We start from the raw sequence: 22,255 nt of genomic DNA on the forward strand, positions 1-22,255 counted from the left end.
ATTCCTGCCTGTGGCCATCAAACTTTACAACTCCTCCCTTGGAGGGTCAGACACCCTGAGCCAATAGGCTGCTCCTGGACTTATTTCCTGGCATAATTTACATATTACTATTTAACTATTTATGGTTTATTACTATTTAGTATTTATGGGACAACTGTAACGAAAGCCAATTTCCCCCGGGATCAATAAAGTATGACTATGACTATAGAGTAGAGGATCCAAGGCGACAGTCTCAGTATTAGGGCATGTCCTTTCGGAATTGATATCAGGAGGAATTTCTTCAGCCAATGGGTGGTGAACCTGTGGAATTCATTGTCACAGATGGCTGTGGAGCCCAAGTCACTGGGTGTATTTAAAACACAAATTTACAGGTTCTTGACTGGTTAGGGGATTAAGAGTCATGGAGAGAAGGCAAGAGAATGGGGTTGAGAAAATAAGAAATCAGCCGTGATTGAATGGTGGAACAGACTCAACGGGTCAAATGGCCAAATTCAGCTCCTATACCTTATGTCATGTTTTTTCAGTGTCAAGGTGAGAGACTGAACCCATCATTACAATTCCCCATTATTATACAACAACAGACTTATATTCATTACTGCTGGATCCCAGTGTTAACGACAGACCTGCTTAAAGAGATGGGTGTTGCCAAGAAATGGCAAATGGATTTAATTCAGTTCAGTGAGAGGTGTTGCCTTTTGGAAAATCAAACCAAGGTAGGGTGTTTACAGTCAACGGTAGGGTCCTGGCGAGGGTGTAGAATAAAGGGACCTAAAATAAAGTATATACAGTAGTTCCCTGAAGTTGGTGTCACTGGTTGATAGGAAAGTAAAGACTTTTGGCACTTTGGCCTTCAACAGTCATGGTCCCAAGTATAGAAGTAGGTCTCAGATCAAATCCTCGACTGTTTATTTATTTCCATAGATGTTGCCTGGCCTGCTGAGTTCCTCCAGCGTTTTGCTATAGAAGTAGGGATGTTACGTTATAGCAGTACAAGATCCTGGTGAGGCCACACATAAGGTGTTGCATTATGTTTTGGTTATTCTGCTTTAGGAAAGATGCCACTGAGTGCAGAAAAGATTTATGAGGATGTTACCAGGACGCAAGGGACTGGGCTACAGGGAAAAGTTGGGCAGGTGAGGACATTGTGCCTGGGGTTGCAGGAAATTGTTGGGTGATTTTATAAAGAGGTGTCTCCCTCTCCCAAAGTTAGGAAATCATGAACCAGAGGGCAGAGGTGAGAGGGGAGAGATTTAATATGACTCTGAGGGGTAACTTTCTTTTAGTACAATGAGGGTGGTCTTCACATGGATTGATCTGCTAGAGGAATTCGTTGTGCCTAGCATATTAACAAAATTTAAACGACACTTGGAAGGTCCATCAATAGGAAGGGATTAAAAGGATATGGGTCACTTGTGGGTAAATGGCACTGTCTTGGTTATCATGGCCCAAATTGAGCCAAAGGGTCTGTTTTCATTCTGTATGACACTATGAAACACCAATGAGCCACACTTTGTGTTCTTTGGTTGAAAATCTAAGTCGATGTTGTATATTGGATTTTCAAAAGGCCTTTGACAAAGTGCCACACATGAGGCTGCTTAACAAGCCCATGGTATTGCAGGAAAGATGCTAACAAGGATAAAGCAGTGGCTGATTGGCAGGAGGCAAAGAGTGAGGATAAAGGGAGCCCTTCTGGTTGGCTGCTGGTGACTGACTAGTGGTGTTCTACAGGGGTCTGAGTTAGGACTGATTCTTTTTACGATATATGTCATTGATTTGGTTGAAAGAATTGATGGCTTTGTGGGCAAGTTTGCAAACCATATGAAGGTAAGTGGAGGTGCAGGTGGTGTTGAGAAAGCAGGGAGGCTGCAGAAGGATTTGGACAGTTTTGGAGAATGGGCAAAGAGGTGACAGATGGAACACCTTGTTAGGAAGCGTATGGTCTTGCACTTTGGTAGAAGGAGTAAAAGCATCGACTATTTTCTAAATGGGGAGAAAATTCAAAAATCTGTGGTGCAAAGGGTCTTGGGAGTCCTCGTGCAGGATTCCCTGAAGTTTAATCTGCAGGTTGAGCCAGTGGTGAGGGAGGCAGACACAATGTTAGCATTCATTTTGAGAGGACTAGAATATAAAGGGAAGGAAGGATGTAATACCGAGGCTTTATAGGACACTGGTGAAGCAATTTTTGACCCCTTATTTAAGAAAGGCCTCCAAGAAGACTACAACTCTGTCATAGTTTGGAGGCTTGTGTGTTTCAATGACCCAGAGAGCTAAGTTGGCCGGGGCCATGGCTTTAAACTTTTGCTCTTGGTAGAGTCACCTATGCCAAACCTGTCAAAGGGGAGCGGCCAGACTAAGAGTGGTCAACAGGTCCTCCAGGTTCAGGGGTACAGCTCAAGGCTAACCACCCTGACTGGTAAAACAAAACTGTTATGGAAACAGCAATGAAGAATACTTCTACATCTGAGTGCGGCAGTATACCTGAGTCTCCACCTGGGACTTGCATGACTGGTGAAAACTGAGAGGAAGCTACAGACATGATGAAGGAAACCCTCAAAATCACCAGTGATTGAGGACCTTCATTGCTGCCCTAAACACCAGTGGCATAACAGACAGTAAGTAAGAAAGAAACGATGTGCTGACATATGAGAGGGTTTAGGGGAGGTTCATGAGAATGATCCTGGGATTGAAAGGCTTAATGTATGAGAAGTGATTAATGGCCCTGGGCCTTTACGCCCCTGAAAGTTAGAAGAATAAGAGCAGATCTCATCGAAACCTTTCAAATGTTGAAAGGCCTGGATATAGTGGGTGTGGAGAGGAAGTTTCCTATGTTGGGGGAGTGTAGGACCTGAGGGCGCAGCCTCAGAATAGAGGGACGTCCATTTTGATCAGAGATGAGGAGGAATTTATTTAGCCAGAGGAGGGATAATCTGTGGAATTTGTTGCCACAGGCCACTTAATTGGGCTAAAATGTACTTGTCCCAATCTGTCCCAAATAAGCAGAATCCACTGCATATATTTTTTATGCCTCACATTGCAACACTGCACTGCTATAAAGCAACACATTTCACGACATATCAACCTGACTCGGATACACTGCCACACCTATACCCACGGGCCTCGTCCTTTTCTAAATATATCACAATTGGTATGGGTTGCTGGATTTCCAAAACTGGGATTCACAAGAAAACCTTCCACTCTGACTTAACTCAAGCCATGGGAACACCTTTCCATTCCTCTGTCCCTGATCAGCATCCAGTTATTCCCTTCACAATGAGGAGTTGGACAAACTGGGATTGTTTTCTCTGTAGTGTCAGAGGCTGAGGAGAGATTTAGTAGAAGATTATACATTTATGTGATGAATAGATAAGGTAGACAGTCAGAGTCATTTTCCCCAGAGTGGAGATATCAAATACTAAAAGGACAGAGGTTTAATGGAGTGGAAAGTTTAAAGGGCGTTTACACGGCAAGGTTATATGCCAAGGGCAGGAGGCCCAGAAGCGGCTGTCCTGGGATTGGGGGCCTGTCAATGTGTGTGAGGGGGCAGGTGAGTGGGAGGGTGTTTAATGGCTTAGAAACATAGAAAAACTACAGCACAATACAGGCCCTTCAGCCCACAATGCTGTGCTGAATATGTACTTACTTTAGAAATTATCCAGGGTTACCCACAGACCTCTATTTTTCTAAACTCCATCTATCTATCCAGGAGCCTCTTAAAAGACCGTATCGTACCCGCCTCCACCACCGTCGCCGGCAGCCCATTCCACTCTCTGTGTAAAAAACTTACCCCTGACACCTCCTCTGTACCTACTTCCAAGCACCTTAAAACTGTGCCCTCTCATGTTAGCCATTTCAGCCCTGGGAAAAAGCCTCTGACTATCCACACGATCAATGCCTCTCATCATCTCCTACACCTCCATCAGGTCACCTCTCATCCTAAGTTGCTCCAAGGAGAAAAGGCCGAGTTCACTCAACCTATTCTCACAAGGCATGCTCCCTAATCCAGGCAACATCCTGTAAATCTCCTCTGCACCCTTTCTAAGGTTTCCACATCCTTCCTATAGTGAGGTGACCAGAACTGAGCAAGTGGGGTCTGACCAGGGTCCTACATAGTTGCAACTGGGCCTGTTCTGGGACTGACGGCCTGTCTATGTGTGTGAGGGGGCGGGTGGGTGAGAGGATGGTTAACAGCCTGTTCTGGGACTGACGGCCTGTCTAGGAGTGTGAGGGGATGGGTGGGTGAGAGGATGGTTAACAGCCTGTTCTGGGACTGACGGCCTGTCTAGGAGTGTGAGGGGGCAGGTGGGTGAGAGGGTGGTTAACAGCCTGTTCTGGGACTGACGGCCTGTCTATGAGTGTGAGGGGATGGGTGGGAAAGTGGCTTGATTTGCAGTTGTCTCATTTTGTTCTGTTAATGTTGTCATTGCTTCTGTTGTTCTGCTGAACACTGCGGGCATGCTCTGCTGGAGCCTGAACTTGTGGCGACACCTGCGGGCTGCCCCCAGCACATCCTAGGGCGCCTTGGTTGTTAGTGCAAACGATGCATTTTGCTCTATACTTCGAGGTACATGTGATAAATCAATGTGAATCTCAATCTGAGGTTTTGATTTTAAACACAGAGGGTGGTGGGTGTCTGGAGACTGCGGCCAAAGGTGGTAGTTTAAGTAGGTACAACAGCAATGTTTAAAAGGCACGTGAACGGGCAGGGAGTGTTGTGATAGAGACTATATGCAGATAGACATGCAGTTTGAAGGGCTGAAGGCCCCGTTCCGGTGCTGTACTCTGTGTTCTACATGCTTTATTGGTGGCGGTGGGGAACTTTCTTTGTGTGGTTACTGTCACGACTGCGGATAACACCATTCTACCGTTTTGCGCTCTTGCTGCATTTACTCTCACCGCGTAAACCGTTTACTCTGTGGAGCTTCATTTGAGCACAGAATATCCTTGCACTCTGGTGTACACGACAATGAACTAATGTGAACATGAACCTATTGATCAACAACAGCAAATCCATTCAGCTGATAAAGTCAAACGCAGAGCTGAGCTTACTGTAATATGCACAGGTGCAATAAAAACTTACTTGCAGCAGGCACATAGCATCTGATGGACAACATTCACGAGAAAAACGTAAATTATACAAGAAAGAACACAACTAGAACAAAGAAAAAGTTCCCTGTAGAGGAAAGTGGTCATAGTGCTGAAGTAGTTGTCAGGGTTGTGCACGTTGATTCAACAGCTGAATGGAAGCAGCTGCTCTCGAACCTGGTGGGGGGGACGTGAGATGCAGTAATGTGCTTTGGATAATGAGAGCCTCCCCCCCCTCAGATGGATGGGCCTCACCGTGGCTTTCTTTCCTCCATAAACAACCCAGTGCCCATGTATGTATGGGCCAGGCATGGTCGGCATGGCTCTGTCAAGGGCAGGTCGTGCCTTACAAGCCTGATTGAATTTTCTGAGGATGTGACTAAACACATTGATGAAGGAAGGGCAGTAGATGTAGTGTATATGGATTTCAGCAAGGCATTTGATCCGTTACCCCGTGCAAGGCTTATTGAGAAAGTAAGGAGGCATAGGAACCAAGGGGACATTGCTTTGTGGATCCAGAACTGGCTTGCCCACAGAAGGCAAAGAATGGCTGTAGACGGGTCATATTCTGCATGGAGGTCGGTCACCAGTGGTGTGCCTCAGGGATCTGTTCTGGGACCCCTTCTCTTCGTGATTTTTATAAATGACCTGGATGAGGAAGTGGAGGGATGGGTTAGTAAATTTGCTGATGACACAAAGGTTGGAGGTGTTGTGGATAGTGTGGAGGGCTGTCAGAGGTTACAGTGGGACATCGATAGGATGCAAAACTGGGCTGAGAAGTGGCAGATGGAGTTCAACCCAGATAAGTGTGAAGTGGTTCATTTTGGTAGGTCAAATATAATGGCAGAATATAGCATTAATGGTAAGACTCTTGGCAGTGTGGAGGATCAGAGGGATCTTGGGGTCCGAGTCCATAGGATGCTCAAAGCAGCTACGCAGGTTGGCTCTGTGGTTAAGAAGGGATATGGTGTATTGACCTTCATCAATCGTGGAATTGAATTTAGGAGCTGAGAGGTAATGTTGCAGCTACATAGGACCCTGGTCAGACCTCACTTGGAGTACTGTGCTCAGTTCTGGTCACCCCACTGCAGGAAGGATGTGGAAACCATAGAAAGGGTGCAGAGGAGATTTACAAGGATGTTGCCTGGATTGGGGAGCATGCCTTATGAAAACAGGTTGAGTGAACTCGGCTTTTTCTTCTTGGAGCAACATAGGATGAGAGGTGACCTGATAGAGGTGTACAAGATAATGAGAGGCATTGATCGTGTGGATAGTCAGAGGCTTTTTCCCAGGCTGAAATGATTGCCACAAGAGGACACAGGTTTAAGGTGCTGGGGATTAGATACAGAGGAGATGTCAGGGGTAAATTTTCTACTCAGAGGGTGGTGAGTGTGTGGAATAGGCTGCCGGCAACGGTGGTGGAGGCAGATATAATAGGGTCTTTTAAGAGACTTTTGGATAGGTACATAGAGCTTAGAAAAATAGAGGTCTTTAGGTAAGCCTAGTAATTTCTAAGGTAGGGACATGTTCGGCACAACTTTGTGGGCCGAAGGGCCTGTATTGTGCTGTAGGTTTTCTATGTTTCTATGTTACAGTATCTGCTCGATTTGAGGTCAGGCATTGCCAACCCAGGCCCAATGCAGACTGATGTACCACAAGGAAGGGAACACATTTTGGGTTTACAAATTTGGACACGAGGTGCATACACTTATGCAGATAGATGCAATATTTTAAAAATAAACGAGAGAATAAATGTTGTGCTCAGCAGCAGATTCCCCTTTACCTCGGAATCGGAGCTGTCTATCTCAGCCAGCGTAGGTGCCTTCAGCAGTTTCTTTCTCTGGACCCGTATGGCACAAGGGTCGCTTTCAGTAGTTTGAGACATGACTGCTCCATTGGCCACAAGCGGTGACAGGTCCTTTCTGCTCTTTTCTGGGGTCGCCACATCTGTAAAGACAGAAGAAGTGACTGAAAGGTCCTGCCAGTCTGCCGGAGTCTTTCTGTGCTTCTCGAAGCAGCCACATCCCAAGTATCGAGGTTAGAATTGCCACCTGGCTGGTTTCAGAACGACTTGGATTTGAGTGAATTACTGAGAAAGCTGGAAGTGTGAACCCGGCTGCGTTCAGCCAGGTCTTAGGTGCACCTTTTCCATTCTTGTGCCCTATTAGCACTTTTTGTTAAAGTGAGCTTGGCACATGATGGATGAGCAGCACATTCGAGACTTTGGGTTCTGTTCAATGTACAAACGTGGCAAGGTGACAACACTAATCAGGGATCGAACCGCACTCCGCATTCCAATTCAACTACACAAAGTTTGTTAAACAACTGTTGACAATGTGTTAGTAAAGCATCACCTACAGACAGTCACTTTAAGAAGTCACCATAGCCACTGCTCAGGCAATGCATCAACTTCACCACATTAACATTTGCTTCAAACTTGACTGAGTGGGGAAAGAGGACCCAAATGCTCCTATAGTATAATTTAAGAAGCACTTGGATAGGTCCATGGACAGAAAGACTTGGAAGGATATGGGTCAAATGTGGGAAATTGCGACAAGCTAGGCAGGCATCGTTGCTGGCATGAACTATTAGGCCACAGGCACTGCATCCATGCAGTATTGCTCTAAGATTCTATACACACTGTTTACCATTAAACTAGTTGCCTGAATACACCATCCCTGCTTTTAGGAGCCCAGCTAGAAACCGGACTTCATCAAGGATGGTGCTGGGGGAGGGGGACGAGAAGAGGGAAGTAAATGAAACAGTAAGATGTGAGAAGAAAGAAGTATTGGATTATAGAGGATGTAAGGAAAGTTAAGAAGGGGACAGAAGGAGAGAAAGGGTGAAGAAGGGTTGTGGGGGGTTCAGAGGGGGCAATGTGGGAGGAGGAGGGAGTGAGGTGGGTGAAAGCGGACGAGGCACTCTGCAAATACTCCTCTTGCCCCCACTGTGATGATCTGGCTCCCAGCCCTTGCAAAGTACAGCATCATTACAGTGCCTGTGGTTACAGCATCATGCACCGAGGTCCACAGAACAGAGGTGGTGTGATCTTTATCAATGAGTGCAGTGTGGTAAAGTGTTGTGCCGGAGTGTGAAGACAAGAAATTGACATTCCAGTGTGGATGCTCATGAGGTTTACTCATTGAATAGTGAAATAAAATCAAAGATTACAGGTCACAGGTCACAATTTTCAGGTCAAACTTTGGTTGGAAGGACAGAAAGGAGCTGATAATGTCATCACCGATGCCACTGACTCTGGATAAATGACAGTGAACTAAGGAGGCTCATAATCAGAAGTGCCTGGTCCAGTTTTGAGGTGAGAATTCCACTGAAATGCTTGCAAATGATTAAAATACCCGCAAAAACATCTATAACAAGTGATAGTTTTTAAAAAAATATGAAGTAGGTGCAAAGTGTTCCAACTTCCAGACAACAGCAGAATTGGTCTACCATTTATTCCTGAGGCATTTTAGCATAATTTTTATATGTTGAGTTTCCAACTTGGTTGGACCATTAACATAAATGGAGTTGCTTCACCCTCCAAATACCAAGGAAACTGAGGGATATGCGGTCAGTGCAAGTGCCACTGGGGTAAAAGATCAGCCTTGATCTCACTGAATGGTAGAGCAGGCACAACCTGCCAAATAGCCTATTACTGTCTCAGTCCCTTATCTGATGTGTATCCTTTCCAACTACTGGGCAGTGGTGCATTGGCACTGGCTGTAGAAAAGAAATCCCACATGTCCTTTGAACAAGGCACCAGAGCTAAGACAGAAATCATGGGGGCAGCTAGAAGAACAATCTTGGAAATCCACTGTTTCTTTAAATCAACATTAATAACCAAAATGAAGCAACTCAACAATAAATATAGACACTACAGTTGACTGACTAAAATGGTATGTAACCCCCCCCCCACCCCCGTGGGAGTTAAAAGTCATTAAAAGTCAATGATAGTGGCCAGTACAAACAGTACTGGCTTATACAGACCAGAGGGCTTACAGACTAGATAGGCAGTTTGCGCAGAGGTATCAGAAATAGCTTCAGACTTCACGTGAGCATGGAAGATCAATAACAGTGGTCTCCTTGCTGACCTTCATCCCATGATTCTCTCTGCAAAGTACATTAGGATGCGATGTTGTGAAAAGGGCAAATATCCTCACCATTTCCCAATCAAGAAATGGAAACTAGCAGTTAAATAAACTGGTTTGCTGGCACCCTGCTATTTGTCCTACACTGTGGTGTAAGATCATGACCTTATCTTCTTAAGATCATGACCTTATCTTCTACGCACCCTATCATAGTTTTACTAGCTCCAACACTTCCCATAAAGTGTTGTACTTTAAACATCTCCTTATCCAATGGAGCAGAAACATTATCAAAGATACACTAGACAGATGAACTATAATGTCACATGTCAGGTGTGGACTATATGCATTATACTGTATACAGGTATATGCTTTATATAACCATATGCTTTTGATTGCTAAAAATACTTTCTCTGTTTAAATTATGCAATCAATATACATGCGGATTTCTATCAGGAAAAGCCTTCAAGCCCATATAGCGACAGAGCTCTGCACTGGATGGAATGGGGCTGGAATGAAAGAACCACTAAGAGGTTAATTTCTAATTCCACTCTTACCCACTCACTCAAGGAATTTCCAGTAATATTCCCACTTTGTATAGATATCGTTAGAATCCCGAGGATTTGTGCTTGGCCCTCAGTGGTATTCTGGTGGCATTTATCTCTGCCCTGGTAGCAGACCCTCTTCAACAGCACCTCCTGCACCCAACACCCACAGTGGCCAGAAAAACAAGGAAACTCCACCAGCTGCAGCTTGGAAATTTGCCATTCCTTTACCGTGACGGGGCCTAATTCCTGGATCTCTCTCCCCAGTGGTACTGAGGAAGCACCTTCAAAAGAAGGGCTGCCATGGGTTTTAGCCATCACCTTCTCTAACCCAGTGAGGAATGGATAACAAATGCTCGGCTTCCCACGTCAGAATAAATAAATACATTTGTTCCACAATTTACCACATTTAGTTGCTTTTGACTCTATTTACAGTATGCGTCATGAGCTGAAAGCACCCTGACATCACAGATATTGAAGAGACACCATCACAGCCCCTGCACCCAAGCAAGTCACACAGCAAACAGCACAAAATTAACCCATGGAGCTGAGAATGGCCAAAGGAACGATGAAGTGAGAGATGCAAAAGCAGAAGCAAGGCGTGACAATAGGATGCACACGTCAGGTAGGGGAGCTGCCTTCTTTACCTGACCAGTCAAAACTGTGAGATATGCTAAGTGGTCTCCTTACTGTAAGAAAAACAATCGGATGGTTAGGAAGAACAGTAAAATTACAGGGCATCGTCGTCATTAACACTTCATTGTTACAAAAAGACAGAGGTCAAGTACACTGAGCATAAATCCATATTTATTTGGAAATATTGAAGATCCTGAGTACTGAGGTTAACTCCAGCAGATCCCCTACTGTAAATGGCACAGAACCTATGATCCAGAATCACTACTAATGAGTCATGCTCTCTTCTTGCTACCACTGTGAAACAGGATATAAAGTCCACAACACCAGGTTCAGGAGCAGCTGCCTTCCCATAAGCATCAGGTTCCTGAACCGGCCTGCACAACCTTAACCCATCTCAGTAATTGAACACCACGGACCACCTCCTTCCACTTCCCTGGGCTTATCTCAGATTGTCTCTTTTGTTTCACACAAAGATCTTGTCATTGCAGTTTTTTTCCTCTCTCTCTTCACTGTCTTGCACACTTTACACATAATTCAAATTTTGGGTGGGCGAGGTCTACAACTTTGCTGCAAGAGAGGTTTTCATTGCACTCCACAGTTACCTCGACCTGACTCATCCTGAATCCCTCCAATTTCACCCTTCTGCACTAGACTCCATGAGAAGATCCACACTGGAGTTTGCTCAGAGTTCAGGACTTCCATATTTCTGTACGTTTGCAGGAATATCCTAAATTTTCACGTATACAATGAGCTCAAAGCTTTCTGTGCTCACTTTGACTGTCAAAACATGGAGAAAAATCATGAACTCCCACAGTCCTCAATGACCTTGTGATTTTAGTCTCTGAGGCCAATGTGAGAGCATCCTTCAGGAGGGTGAACCCAGAGGAAGCATCCAGCCCAGATGGGGTACTTGACTGAGTACTAAGGAACTGTGCTGATCAACTGGCTGGAGTGTCCACCGAGATCTTTATCCTCTTGGCAGCCACCTGCTTGAAGCAGGCTTCAGTTATACCAGTGCCTAAGAAGAATGTGGTAAACTCAATGACATCATCCAGTAGCATTCACATCCACTCTGATGTCAGCAAGACCAAGAAACTGATACTGACCTCAGGAAATCCATGAGCTAGTCCCCATCAGGGGATCAGAGGCGGAGAGGGTCAGTAACTGTAGATTCCTCAGTGTTAACATTTCAGAGGACCAGTCTTGGGCTCAGCAATAATGAAGAAAGCATGACAGAGCCTCTTCTTCCTTAGGAGGCTGCGAAGATGCGGCAGGATATCTAAAACTTTGACAAACTTCTATAGATGCGTGGTGGAGAGTACATTGACTGACTGCATCACAGGCTGGTATGGAAACACCAATTCCCTTGAATGGAAATTCCTGCAAAAAGTAGTGGATATGGCCCAGTCCATCATGGGTAAAGCCCTCCCCACCATTGAGCACATCCACATGGAGCACTGTCACAGGAAAGCAGCATCTGTCATCAGGGACCCCCACCACTCAGTTCATGCTCTTTCCTCACTGCTGCCATCAGGAAGAAAGTACAGGTGCTTTGGGACTTACACCACCAGGTTCAGCAACAGTTATTACCCCTTAACCATCAAGCTCTTCAACCAGAGGGGATAGCTTCACTCAACTTCACTTGCTCCATCACTGAACCATTCCCACAACCTACAGACTCACTTTCAAGGATTCGTCATCTTACGTTCTCAATATTTATTGTTTGCTTGTTTGTCTAACTATTTATTTACTATTAATTTTTTGTAATTGTACAGTTTGATGTCTTTTGCACACTGGTTGCCACCCCGCTGGTGCGTCTCATTGACTCTATTATGGTTATTGGATTTATCGAGTGTGCCCACAAGAAAATGGATCTTAGGATTGTATATGGTGGCATATATGTACATTGACAATACATTTACTTTGAACTTTGAACTTCAATGTATAAGGAAATGTTGGCAAAATCTGGATCATGGATTTAACAGCATTACCCAGGGACAAATGGGATATCAGGGTATTGATAAGTTTGGTTCAGTATCAAAGAACAGAGAGAAATGGAGTTGACAACTAGCAAACAGTTTGAAGCCCAGATCATGAGCTTTGGTCTTCAACACAGTTCAAATAAAATCAGTTTCATCCTTGCCCTGTTTATGTGTACTCTCCTCCAGCTCACCCATCTACAGTGATATCAGCATGGCCAGTGTGGTAAATCTCCCGGTCAACTAATTTGGTTTTGATCAAATATGAGCCTCCAAATGACTCAGCAATTAAATCCTTGGCAAATCTAGCATGGCTGAAAGATTAAGGGAACGGAAGTGATAACCTTTTCAATCCAATTTCCCCCCATTACTATCTCTCCTCATAGAAGTTAGGAACAGGAATAGACCATTCAAAATGGCAGACTAATCACACTGATTCGTGACTATGTACCAGCTTTCTTCCTAGATCCACTGATTCCACTACCCCAAGAATGATATCTATCTCCTTGAACATATTTAATGATTTGGATTCATCTGTTTTCTGTGGTAGAGAATTTATCTTTCTCTGCAGAAGAAATTTCTCCTCATCTCAATCCAATATGACTTACCCTTTAACTTCAGAACCCACCTGCTTTTGAAGTCCCCCACCACAGGAACATCCTTCTTACATCCTATCTGAACAGTCATGTTAGGAATGTACAAAACTGTATGAAATTCCCTCTTGTCACTCAAACTCTGGTGAATTTAAGCCGGATTGACCCAAATCTTTGTTCATAAGACAGGCCACCCATGCCAGGAACCACTCTGGTCCCCTAGTATGATAGACTCTTGATCTCATAATCTGCCTCATTATAATCCTGCACTGCACTCCCTCTGTAACCGTTGCACTTCATTTTGCATTCTGTTACTGATTTTCCTTGTTGTACTTCACTGTGTAAGGAACAGTACGCAAGACAGGTTTTTCACTGTATCTTGGTACATGTGACAAAAATAAATCAATTCCAAATTCCTTCTTCAGATGACATCAAAACTGCACACAATACTGAAGAAAGGTCTTGGCCCGAAACATCGACTGTTCATTTCCACAGATGCTGCAGGACCTGCTGAGCTCCTCCAGCATTTTGTGTGTGTTGCTTTGGATTTCCAGCATCTGCAGAATTTCTTGTGTTTATACTCAAGGGGTATTAAATTCCAGTACATGGATCTTTACAGGGAAACTTCTAACACTCAGAAAAGCAACAACTTTTTAACGTTTTGACTCAGATTGTTATCACTTAGTTACCCACACGATGTGGCCCCTCTCTCTTGGCAATAGGTGGGATATATTGTGGGTCACAGGACTGATGCTACCTGAAAATCGCATTACTGCTCAAGTGTTGCAAAATACTTGGCTTGCATGAAAAGTTACAACAACTCTCCGGTGTGACCCATTGGGCCTTGGGAATGCATACCTCTCCTGTCTTTAGCCAGACAACAGGAACTCTGTTGTCAATGACAACCTATCCCTTATCCATGCGCGCGCGCACACACACACACACACGTACACTCCTCCCCAAAGGACAAGACCTAACCAAATAGCAAGAAATCCCAGTGCACTCCTGCAGGTTAAAGTCAGTTTGTCCCAGATGAGTGCAGAGTCAGTTGTGAACTGCACCTTGTGAGTGACCATCCGTACTCACATCCTGTGCAGGCCTGTGGGAGAAATACCTGTTGAAAGCAGCATGTTGTTTGGAGACTGTAAAGAGTACTAACTCAGATGAATATTACGTCTCCCGCGAATACTACAGAAAGAATAAATGTGAGTGCTCCTGGTTTTCACTTCCTGCTCAATGAAGCTGCAAAAATGCAGTGTACCTGGGAAGACCAAACCCTTTTTCAGTCTGGATGTGGGGATATATTGGGTGCTCCTGTGTTGGCTCACAGTCTAAACCCTGGAAATCTTTCTGTAATGGCAATTCCTTCAGACCAACTGCAGTGGTTCAGAGTTGTGGCTCACCCCCACTTATTAACCATGGGGCAGTGAGGGTAGCCTCATAAACACACACATACCAAGACAAAATAGGGCATATCCTTGCAAAAGAATCTGCCCAACCCTATGTTTTAACTTGCTGCTCATTCCGTTGCCTCTGCTGCAAATGCAACATTTAGCAAATGTACTCAAAAGTAAAAGTGCTTTAGCTTGTTCTGTGTATGAAACAAACTATTTAAAGACAAGGGTCTGAAATCGCACCACGACTCAAGAGTCATTCTAAACTTGTGCTCTGTGTTGGGGAGGCTAAATTATTGCAAGGTTTGCATATGTGGGCTCCTCAGTAGTAACAACCTTTATCTGCTGATTCCCCATATGTTATACCAAAATTGGCCTCACTTGGCGCACGAAGACTGACATTACATTTGTGCTAATGAACTTTGTACCCATATGCCCATCTGTATCTCACCACACACACGGACGGCAGAACAACATTAGCAATTCTACATTGTCATACACAGCACACATCTAACTGAATTTAATGACAAAGGTGTCTTGTGTGGCAAAATAAATTCTAGGCTTAATTACTGCCCCTTCATTGTTTTCCTGTCATTCCACCTGTTCCCAGTGGATATGGCTTGCTGTTAAAGTAGAGCCAGTACCAGGAGAATTACTCTGGACTTGACCAATGGGTGATGAACTTGTTCCTATCTTTAATTATACACCAATTGTTTAAAGTCTCAGATTAAAACAGTAAGCAGACAACCAATAGGATTTCTCAAACTAAGCTTGAAAAGCATGTTCATTATTGTTCTCCTGCCCTGGCACTTGCTCTCTGATCATTCATGAAAATTAATTACAACTGACATTGTAGCTCCTCCCGTGGAGGGTCAGACACCCTGAGCCAATAGACTGGTCCTGGACTTATTTTCCATCTGGCATAGTTTGCATTTTGTTGTTTGATTGTTTGTGGTTTTTGTATTGCTATATTTATGCTCTATTCTTGGTTGGTGTGGCTGTAACGAAACCCAATTTCCCTCGGGATCAATAAAGTAGATCTATCTATCTTTCTATCTATAAAGAATGAAAAATGCTGGTAACACTCAGCAGGCCTCTGTGGAAAGTGAAAAGGTGTTTAAGATGCCGTCTGACATACTGGCTGCTTCTTGAATTTTGTTTTTTATTTTAGATTTGTAGAATCAACAGTTTTTCTTCAAATTTTCATTTGACGTGAAGAACTGCTGCCTTTTAAATGGATATGCACACGGTCACTCACTCTGATGTTGATCGCAGTGACTGCTTAGCAAGCATAGCATAGGACAGTACAGCCTTGCACAGGCCCTTCAGCCCACCATAGCTGTGCTGATCCAGATGCTAATCTAAATTAATCCCTGTCTGTTCATGCTCTGTCTAAATGCCCCTCAACTGCTGCTATGGTATCTGGTTCCATCACCACCTCTGGTAGTGCATTCCAGGCACCGTCTACGAAAACCTGTTTTGAAAACCTCCTTTAAACTTTTCCCCTCTCATCTTAAACTTAAGCCCTCTAGCATTTGACATTCCCACCTTGGGAAAAAGTTTGTCTACTTTTTCTGTGCCATTCATAGTTTTATATGCTTTTATTAGGTCTCCCCTCAGCCTCCGTTGCTCCAGAGCCAACAATCCAAGTTTGCCCAACATCTGCTTATAACCCTCAAATCCATGCAGCACCCAGCTAAACCTCTTCTGCACTCTCTCCTAATCCTCCACTTTCTTCCTGTAAAGGGCCAACCAAAACTGCACACAGTACTCCAACCATGGCCTTAGCACACAGTACTCCAACCATGGCCTTAACAACATTGTGTACAGCTGCAACATAGGAAGCAAATAAAGAGAAGCAAATGCATAAACACTTTTATCCCAATGAAGATCCAAGCTCAGCAGACTCACCAATACGATTGCGTCGAATCTCATCCGGTGACACAGGCCGTAGTTTCCGTTCAGACTTGATTTCCTCCAATATTCTCTCGTGAAGGCTCCGTGGACGAGGTGGGGTTGGTTTCAGTTTTCGGGCAGATGCCTTTTTCCAAAAGACATATCATATTAAAACTTGCACATCTCCCTTAAAACTCCCTTCTCACCTTAAGCCAATACCCTCTAGTAATTGCCACTTATCGAGTCCAAGCATAGCCTGGGTGACCATCTTGCAGGGCTCTTCTGCTCTGTCTGCAATGCCCCAGAGTGCAAGACACTTCAACACCCCAGAGTCAGCTCTCTGCCCTCCCCACTGCCAGTGAGGCCCAAGGCAAACCGGAAGAACAGCACCTCATATTCTACCTGGGTGGTCTATCATTCTTCACCCTTCCTCAGCCTTTGTGCAGTCACTGGAAAATAAGACTGACAATCTCAGAGCAAGACTGCTGTATCAGAGGCAGAAGAAGTAGATCTCATTGTTAGCTGCATCGGAAACCTGGTTAATTGCAGCTACACCAGATGCAGTGATATGACCGGAAGGTTTCACGATTTTCAGAATGGATCGAACCACAAACTCTGGTAAGGAAAAGGGTGGCAGTGTGTGTTTTTCAGTCAATTCTAGTTGGTGAATGGAAATGGAGACTACGTCAACTTCTTGTTCCCCTGACTTAGAACAACTAACAATTGTAGACCATTCTGTTTGCCTCGGGAGTTCTCAGCCGTGATCTTGATTGTGGTTTACATACTACCAGTGGCCAATTATAAGCAAGCACCTGCAAAACTGCATGAGGTAATCTGTAAGCACGTAATAGGAATAGTTTCAAGTTCCTTGGTATACACATCACTGAAGATCTCACCTGGACTGTACACATCAGCTGTGCGGCAAAAAAAGCACAACAGCATCTCTTCCACCTCAGGCGACTGAAGAAGTTCAGCATGAGCCCCCAAATCCTCAAGATCTTCTACAGGGACACCACTGAGAGCACCCTGACTGGCCGTATCACCACCTGGTATGGGAACTACACCAACCTCGATCACTGGGCATTGCAGAGAGTGGTATGGACAGCCCAGTGCATCTGTGGATGTGAACTTCCCTCCATTGAGAACATCTACAGCAGCAGGTGTGTAAAGGCGGCCTGGGAGATCATTGGGGCACCAGTCACCCCAACCACGAACTGGTTCAGCTGCTTCAGTCTGGCAAACGGTACCACAGCATTAAAGCCAGGATCAAAAGGCTATGAAACAGCTTCTTTCTACATACCGTTAGACTTATAAATTCCCATGTCTGTACATTGCAACAAAGTCATAACACAAGGATTTTTACTCCCTCATGTAGTGGGACAGATGTAAGATTTAACTAAATTCAATTCAATATTCAACTTAACCAAGCCTGTTTGAAGAAAATCCTGCCCAGTTATCACCAGCACGTAACCTGTTGCATCAGAGATCCCAACACTACAGCATTGCTACACTATTATAAGAAATACCAATTGTTCCATTCCAAGACTGCATTTTTGCAAGTTGGATCATTTGGCCGTACTCTTACTACCTGCACACAGACAGGGCCCAAACAGCAAGGGTCCAGAGACAAGACAACCAAGAGGTGGTTGCAGGAGGCAGATGAACAGTTATAGGATTGCCTTGTGTCAGTGGGCTGGGTCGTGTTCACAATCTCACTTGAGGATCTGAATGACTATACCAGGGTCATTACAGACTTCATTAAAACAGCTGTGGATGAGTCTGCCCTCACAAAATCCCTCAGGGAGCCATGGATGAACAATGAGAACCGGAATTTTCTGAGAACCAGATCAGAGGTATTCAAGTTTAGAGATCAGGAATGCTACAAGGGGTGCAGGTGTGATCTCCGTAACGCTATCTCACGAGCAAAGTGGAGATTCCAGACTAGTTTGGAATCAATGAGGGATGTTCGACAGCTGTGGCAGGGTTTGAATGCCACACCCTCTTACAAAATTAAACCTTACGACATACGGACAGCAGAGCTTCGCTTCCAGATGAGCTCAATAACTTCTAAGCTTGCTTTGATCACCAGAACAGGGAGGAACCATTGTGCACCCCAATGTCTCCCGATGATCCTTTTGCCTCAATATCTGAAGATGATGTGCAAGCTGCCTTCAAGTGAGTCCAAGGAAAGCATCCAATCTGGACGGAGTACCTGGCCAAGTACTGAACATCTGTGCTGATCAACTGGTTGGTCTGTTCACGAATATCCTCAACCTCTCGCTCTGGCAATGTGTGGTACCCATCCACTTCAAGCAGGCTTCAATCCTAGAAGAGCGTGGTAGACTGTATAAATGGCTATCACCCTGTGCCACTTACATCCACAATGATGAAATCTTTTGAGAGGCTGGTGTTGAAACGTATTAGCTCCTGTCCTAGTGGCAACCTGGATCCGTTCCAATTCGCCTACCGTAGCTACAGGTCTACAGCAGATGCCATCTCATTGATTCTGCACTCTGGAACATTTGGACAGCAAAGATGCATACATCAGGTTGCTCGTGATCAATTACAACTCATCATTTAACACCATCATCACCCCAAAACTAATCACTGAACTCCAAGACCTGGGCCTCAATACCACCTTTGTGCAATTGGATCCTGAATTTCCTCACTTGTAGACCCCAGTCAATTTGGATTGGCAAAACCATCTCCTCCACAATCTCCATCAGCACAGGAGCACTGCAGGGATGTGTACTTAGCCCCCTGCTCTACTCACTTTACACCTGTGATTGTGTGGCTAAGTACAGCTCCAACACCATGTACAAGTTTGCTGATGACACCACTGCTAAGGACTGAATCAAAGGGGGTAATGATTCAGCATATAGAAGGGAGATTGAAAACTTGGCCGAGTGATGTAATAACAATAACCTCTCACTCAATGTCAATAAGACCAACAAATTGCTTGTAGACTTCAGGAGAGGGAATCCGGAGGTCTGTGAGCCAGTAGTCATCGGAGGATCAGAGGTGGAGAGGGTCAGTAACTTTAAATTCCTGGGTGTCTCTATCTCAGATGACCTATCCTGGACCCATCATATAAATATAATTGCGTAGCAAGTACGACAGCACCTCTACTTCCTCAGGAGTCTGCGGAGATTTGGCACATCATCAAAAACCTTGGCAAACTTCTATAGATATGTGGTGGAAAGTGCACTGACTGGATGCATTACAGCCTAGTATGGGACCACCAATGATTTTGAGTGGAAAATCCTACAAAAGGTAGTAAATTCAGTCCAGTACATCACAGGTAAAACCCTTCTAACCATTGAGCACATCTACATGAAACATTGCTGTAGAAAAGCAGCATCCATCACCAAAGTTCCTCACCACCCAGGCCTTGCTTTTTTCTCACTGCTGCCATCAGGTAGAAGATACAGGTGCCTCAGGACTCACCTCACCAGGTTCAAGAACAGTTACTACCCCTCAGCCATCAGACTCTTGAACAAAAGGGGCTAACTATACTTATTCTATTTCTGGTGTTCCCACAACCAATGGTGTCACTTTAAGGACTCTTTATCTAGTTATTTCATGCTATCATTATTTACTGTTCTTTATTTATATCAGTACTTGCACAGCTTGCTGTCCATTGATCCTATTTCGACCATAAGACCATAAGACATAGGAGCAGAATTAGGCCATCTGGCTCATTGAGTCTGCTCTGCCATTCAATCATGGCTGATCCTTTTTTCTTCTCCTCCTCAACCCCAGTTCCCAGCCTTCTCCCTGTAACCTTTGATACCACGTCAAATCAATAACCTATCAATATCTGTCTTAAATACACCCAACGTCCTGGCCTCCACAGCTGCATGTGAAGACAAATTCCACAAATTCACCACCCCTTTGGGTAAAGGAATTTCTCCACATCTCTGTTTTGAAAGGGCGCCCCTCTATCCTGAGACTGTGCCTTCTTGTCCTAGACTCTCCCACCATGGGAAACATCCTTTCCACATCTACTCTGTCTAGGCCTTTCAACATTCGAAAGGTTTCAATGACATCACCCCTCATCCTTCTGAATTCCAGCAAGTACAGACCCACAGCCATCAAACATTCCTCGTATGATAACACTTTCATTCCTGGAATCATCCTTGTGAACCTCCTCTGAACCTTCTCCAATGCCAGCACATCTTTACTAAGATCAGGGGCCCAAAACTGTTCACAATACTCAAGGTGAGGCCTCACCAGTGCCTTATAAAGTCTCAGCATCACATCCTTGCTCTTGTATTCTAGACCTCTTGAAATGAATGCTAATGTGGCATTTGCCTTCCTCACCACTGACACACGGTATTTATGGTTATCGTTCTACAGATTTGCTAAGTATGCCTGTAGGAAAAGAATCTCAGGGCTGTATGTAGTGACACGTTGATAATAAATTTTACTTTGAACTTTTGGCACTGGATCGATAGTAATTGTGGAGGACATGTTGTTGCCATTCCAAACTGACTGGGGTTTGCATGTGAGAAAATCAAGAATCCAGTTGCACAAGAAGGTTTTGAGGCTCATTGATTAGTCTTAAGGGGATGATAGTACTGAATGCTCAGCTCTAGTCAATGAAGAGAATCCTGAGGTAAGCATTTTCGTTGTCCAGATGTTTCAGAATGGAGTGAAGAGCCAATTAAATGACATCTACTGTTGACCTGTTGTGACAGTGGACAAGTCCTCAAGTTGCTTCTCAAGCATCAAGAATCTCGCAAAGCATTTCATCACAGTGGATGTGGACAACAGTCATTGAGGCAGGTCACTGTGTTCTGCTTACGTACCTGTACAGTTGAAGTCTGCCTGAAACAGGCGGGTACCTCAGACTGTTGAAGCGAGAGGTTAAAGATCTCAATGAACATTCCAGCCAGTTGATCAACACAAGTCTTTTGTAATCAGAAGTCAATGGGTTACAGCGACAGAAGACCACAAACATACACTCATACAGAGGTAAATAATAAAGTGGCCACAGAGTGCATATTCCATTTGATAGGCTATTAAGAGAGAACTAGATGAGTGCACAAAGGTGAAAGACATCTTTGATAAATTCTTGATTAGTCAGGGCATGAAGAGATATGGGGAGAAGGCATGAAATTGGAGCTGAGAGGGAAATGGTTCAGCTATACTCAATGGGCCAAATGGCCTTATTCTGCTCCTATATCTTAGTCTTATGACAAACTTAGAGGAAATGGTGGTTCATCAGGAGCAGGAGGGCCAGCATGGATCCAATGAGCCTTGCCACTAGAATTTCTGTGCAATTATTACATTTCGTTCTATGCATCATTTCATTATATTGAATCTGACATCTCATTGAAGCAGTTCAATTTGGCCTAGTTAACCTACTGTTGGTTCTTGTGGCTATCAGATTCAATCCTTTTATGCTTAAAAAAGCATTTGGAGATATTAAGGGAACTAAAATGGAAATTCAGGCCCTACACCACTGTCTACCAGGAAAAGTTGTGAACTGAGAATCACTCTACACTGTTAACCTGCATGGGCTTGTCTTGATCTCACTCAGGTCCTTCTGTCAGAGTAGGAAATATGTCCTCACCAAGTCTGATCCAGAATTTATTCCGACAAGGTGATCCTTAACCTCCCTTTGGAATACCCTGGGGCAATTAATGCCTTCCTGGCTTATGACACTCACATCCCATAAAAGAGCAACAGCCAGGAAAAACAAATATCAAACCAAACTGACTTATAGGTGATAGATAGAACTACTTATGTGGTGAGAAGGTTCCTCGTCCTGCATCCAAACAGGCTGCAGAGAGGTGCTGCTAGTGGAGTGGCTGCCTTATAGCTCCATAGACCAGGTTCTGTCCTAACACTGGTTGCTAAGGAGCTTGCACATTCTTCTGTGACCGTATGGGCTTCCTCCCATATTCAAAAGATGTGCGAGCAGGTAAGTTAACTGGCCACCATAGACGGTCCTTAGTTGTGTAGGTGAGTGCTAAGATCTGGGAGGAGTTGAATAGAGTGTTGGTAGATCAAAAAACAGGCTTAATGTTGGATTGGTGT

At 44.4% G+C, this 22,255-nt stretch overlaps 1 protein-coding gene across 6 annotated transcripts in view; it reads right to left on the minus strand.

Moving 5' to 3' along the window:
• The window catches only part of LOC134352285 (protein spire homolog 1-like), a 210,149-nt gene that overhangs the window by 47,021 nt on the left and 140,873 nt on the right, over positions 1 to 22,255 (minus strand). For 4 of the 6 annotated variants that reach the window (XM_063059585.1, XM_063059601.1, XM_063059577.1 and 1 more), the window contains 3 exons: positions 16,226 to 16,355; positions 10,360 to 10,401; positions 6,866 to 7,029 (listed from right to left, as the gene is read on the minus strand). In XM_063059585.1, the coding sequence (XP_062915655.1) occupies positions 6,866 to 7,029; positions 10,360 to 10,401; positions 16,226 to 16,355 (336 nt within the window). The remainder of the gene's footprint in view (positions 1 to 6,865; positions 7,030 to 10,359; positions 10,402 to 16,225; positions 16,356 to 22,255) is intronic. The other 2 variants (XM_063059609.1, XM_063059593.1) reach the window with 1 other exon arrangement.

The sequence above is a fragment of the Mobula hypostoma genome, chromosome 1 (genome assembly GCF_963921235.1).
Source record: "Mobula hypostoma chromosome 1, sMobHyp1.1, whole genome shotgun sequence".
Classification (NCBI taxonomy): domain Eukaryota; kingdom Metazoa; phylum Chordata; class Chondrichthyes; order Myliobatiformes; family Myliobatidae; genus Mobula; species Mobula hypostoma.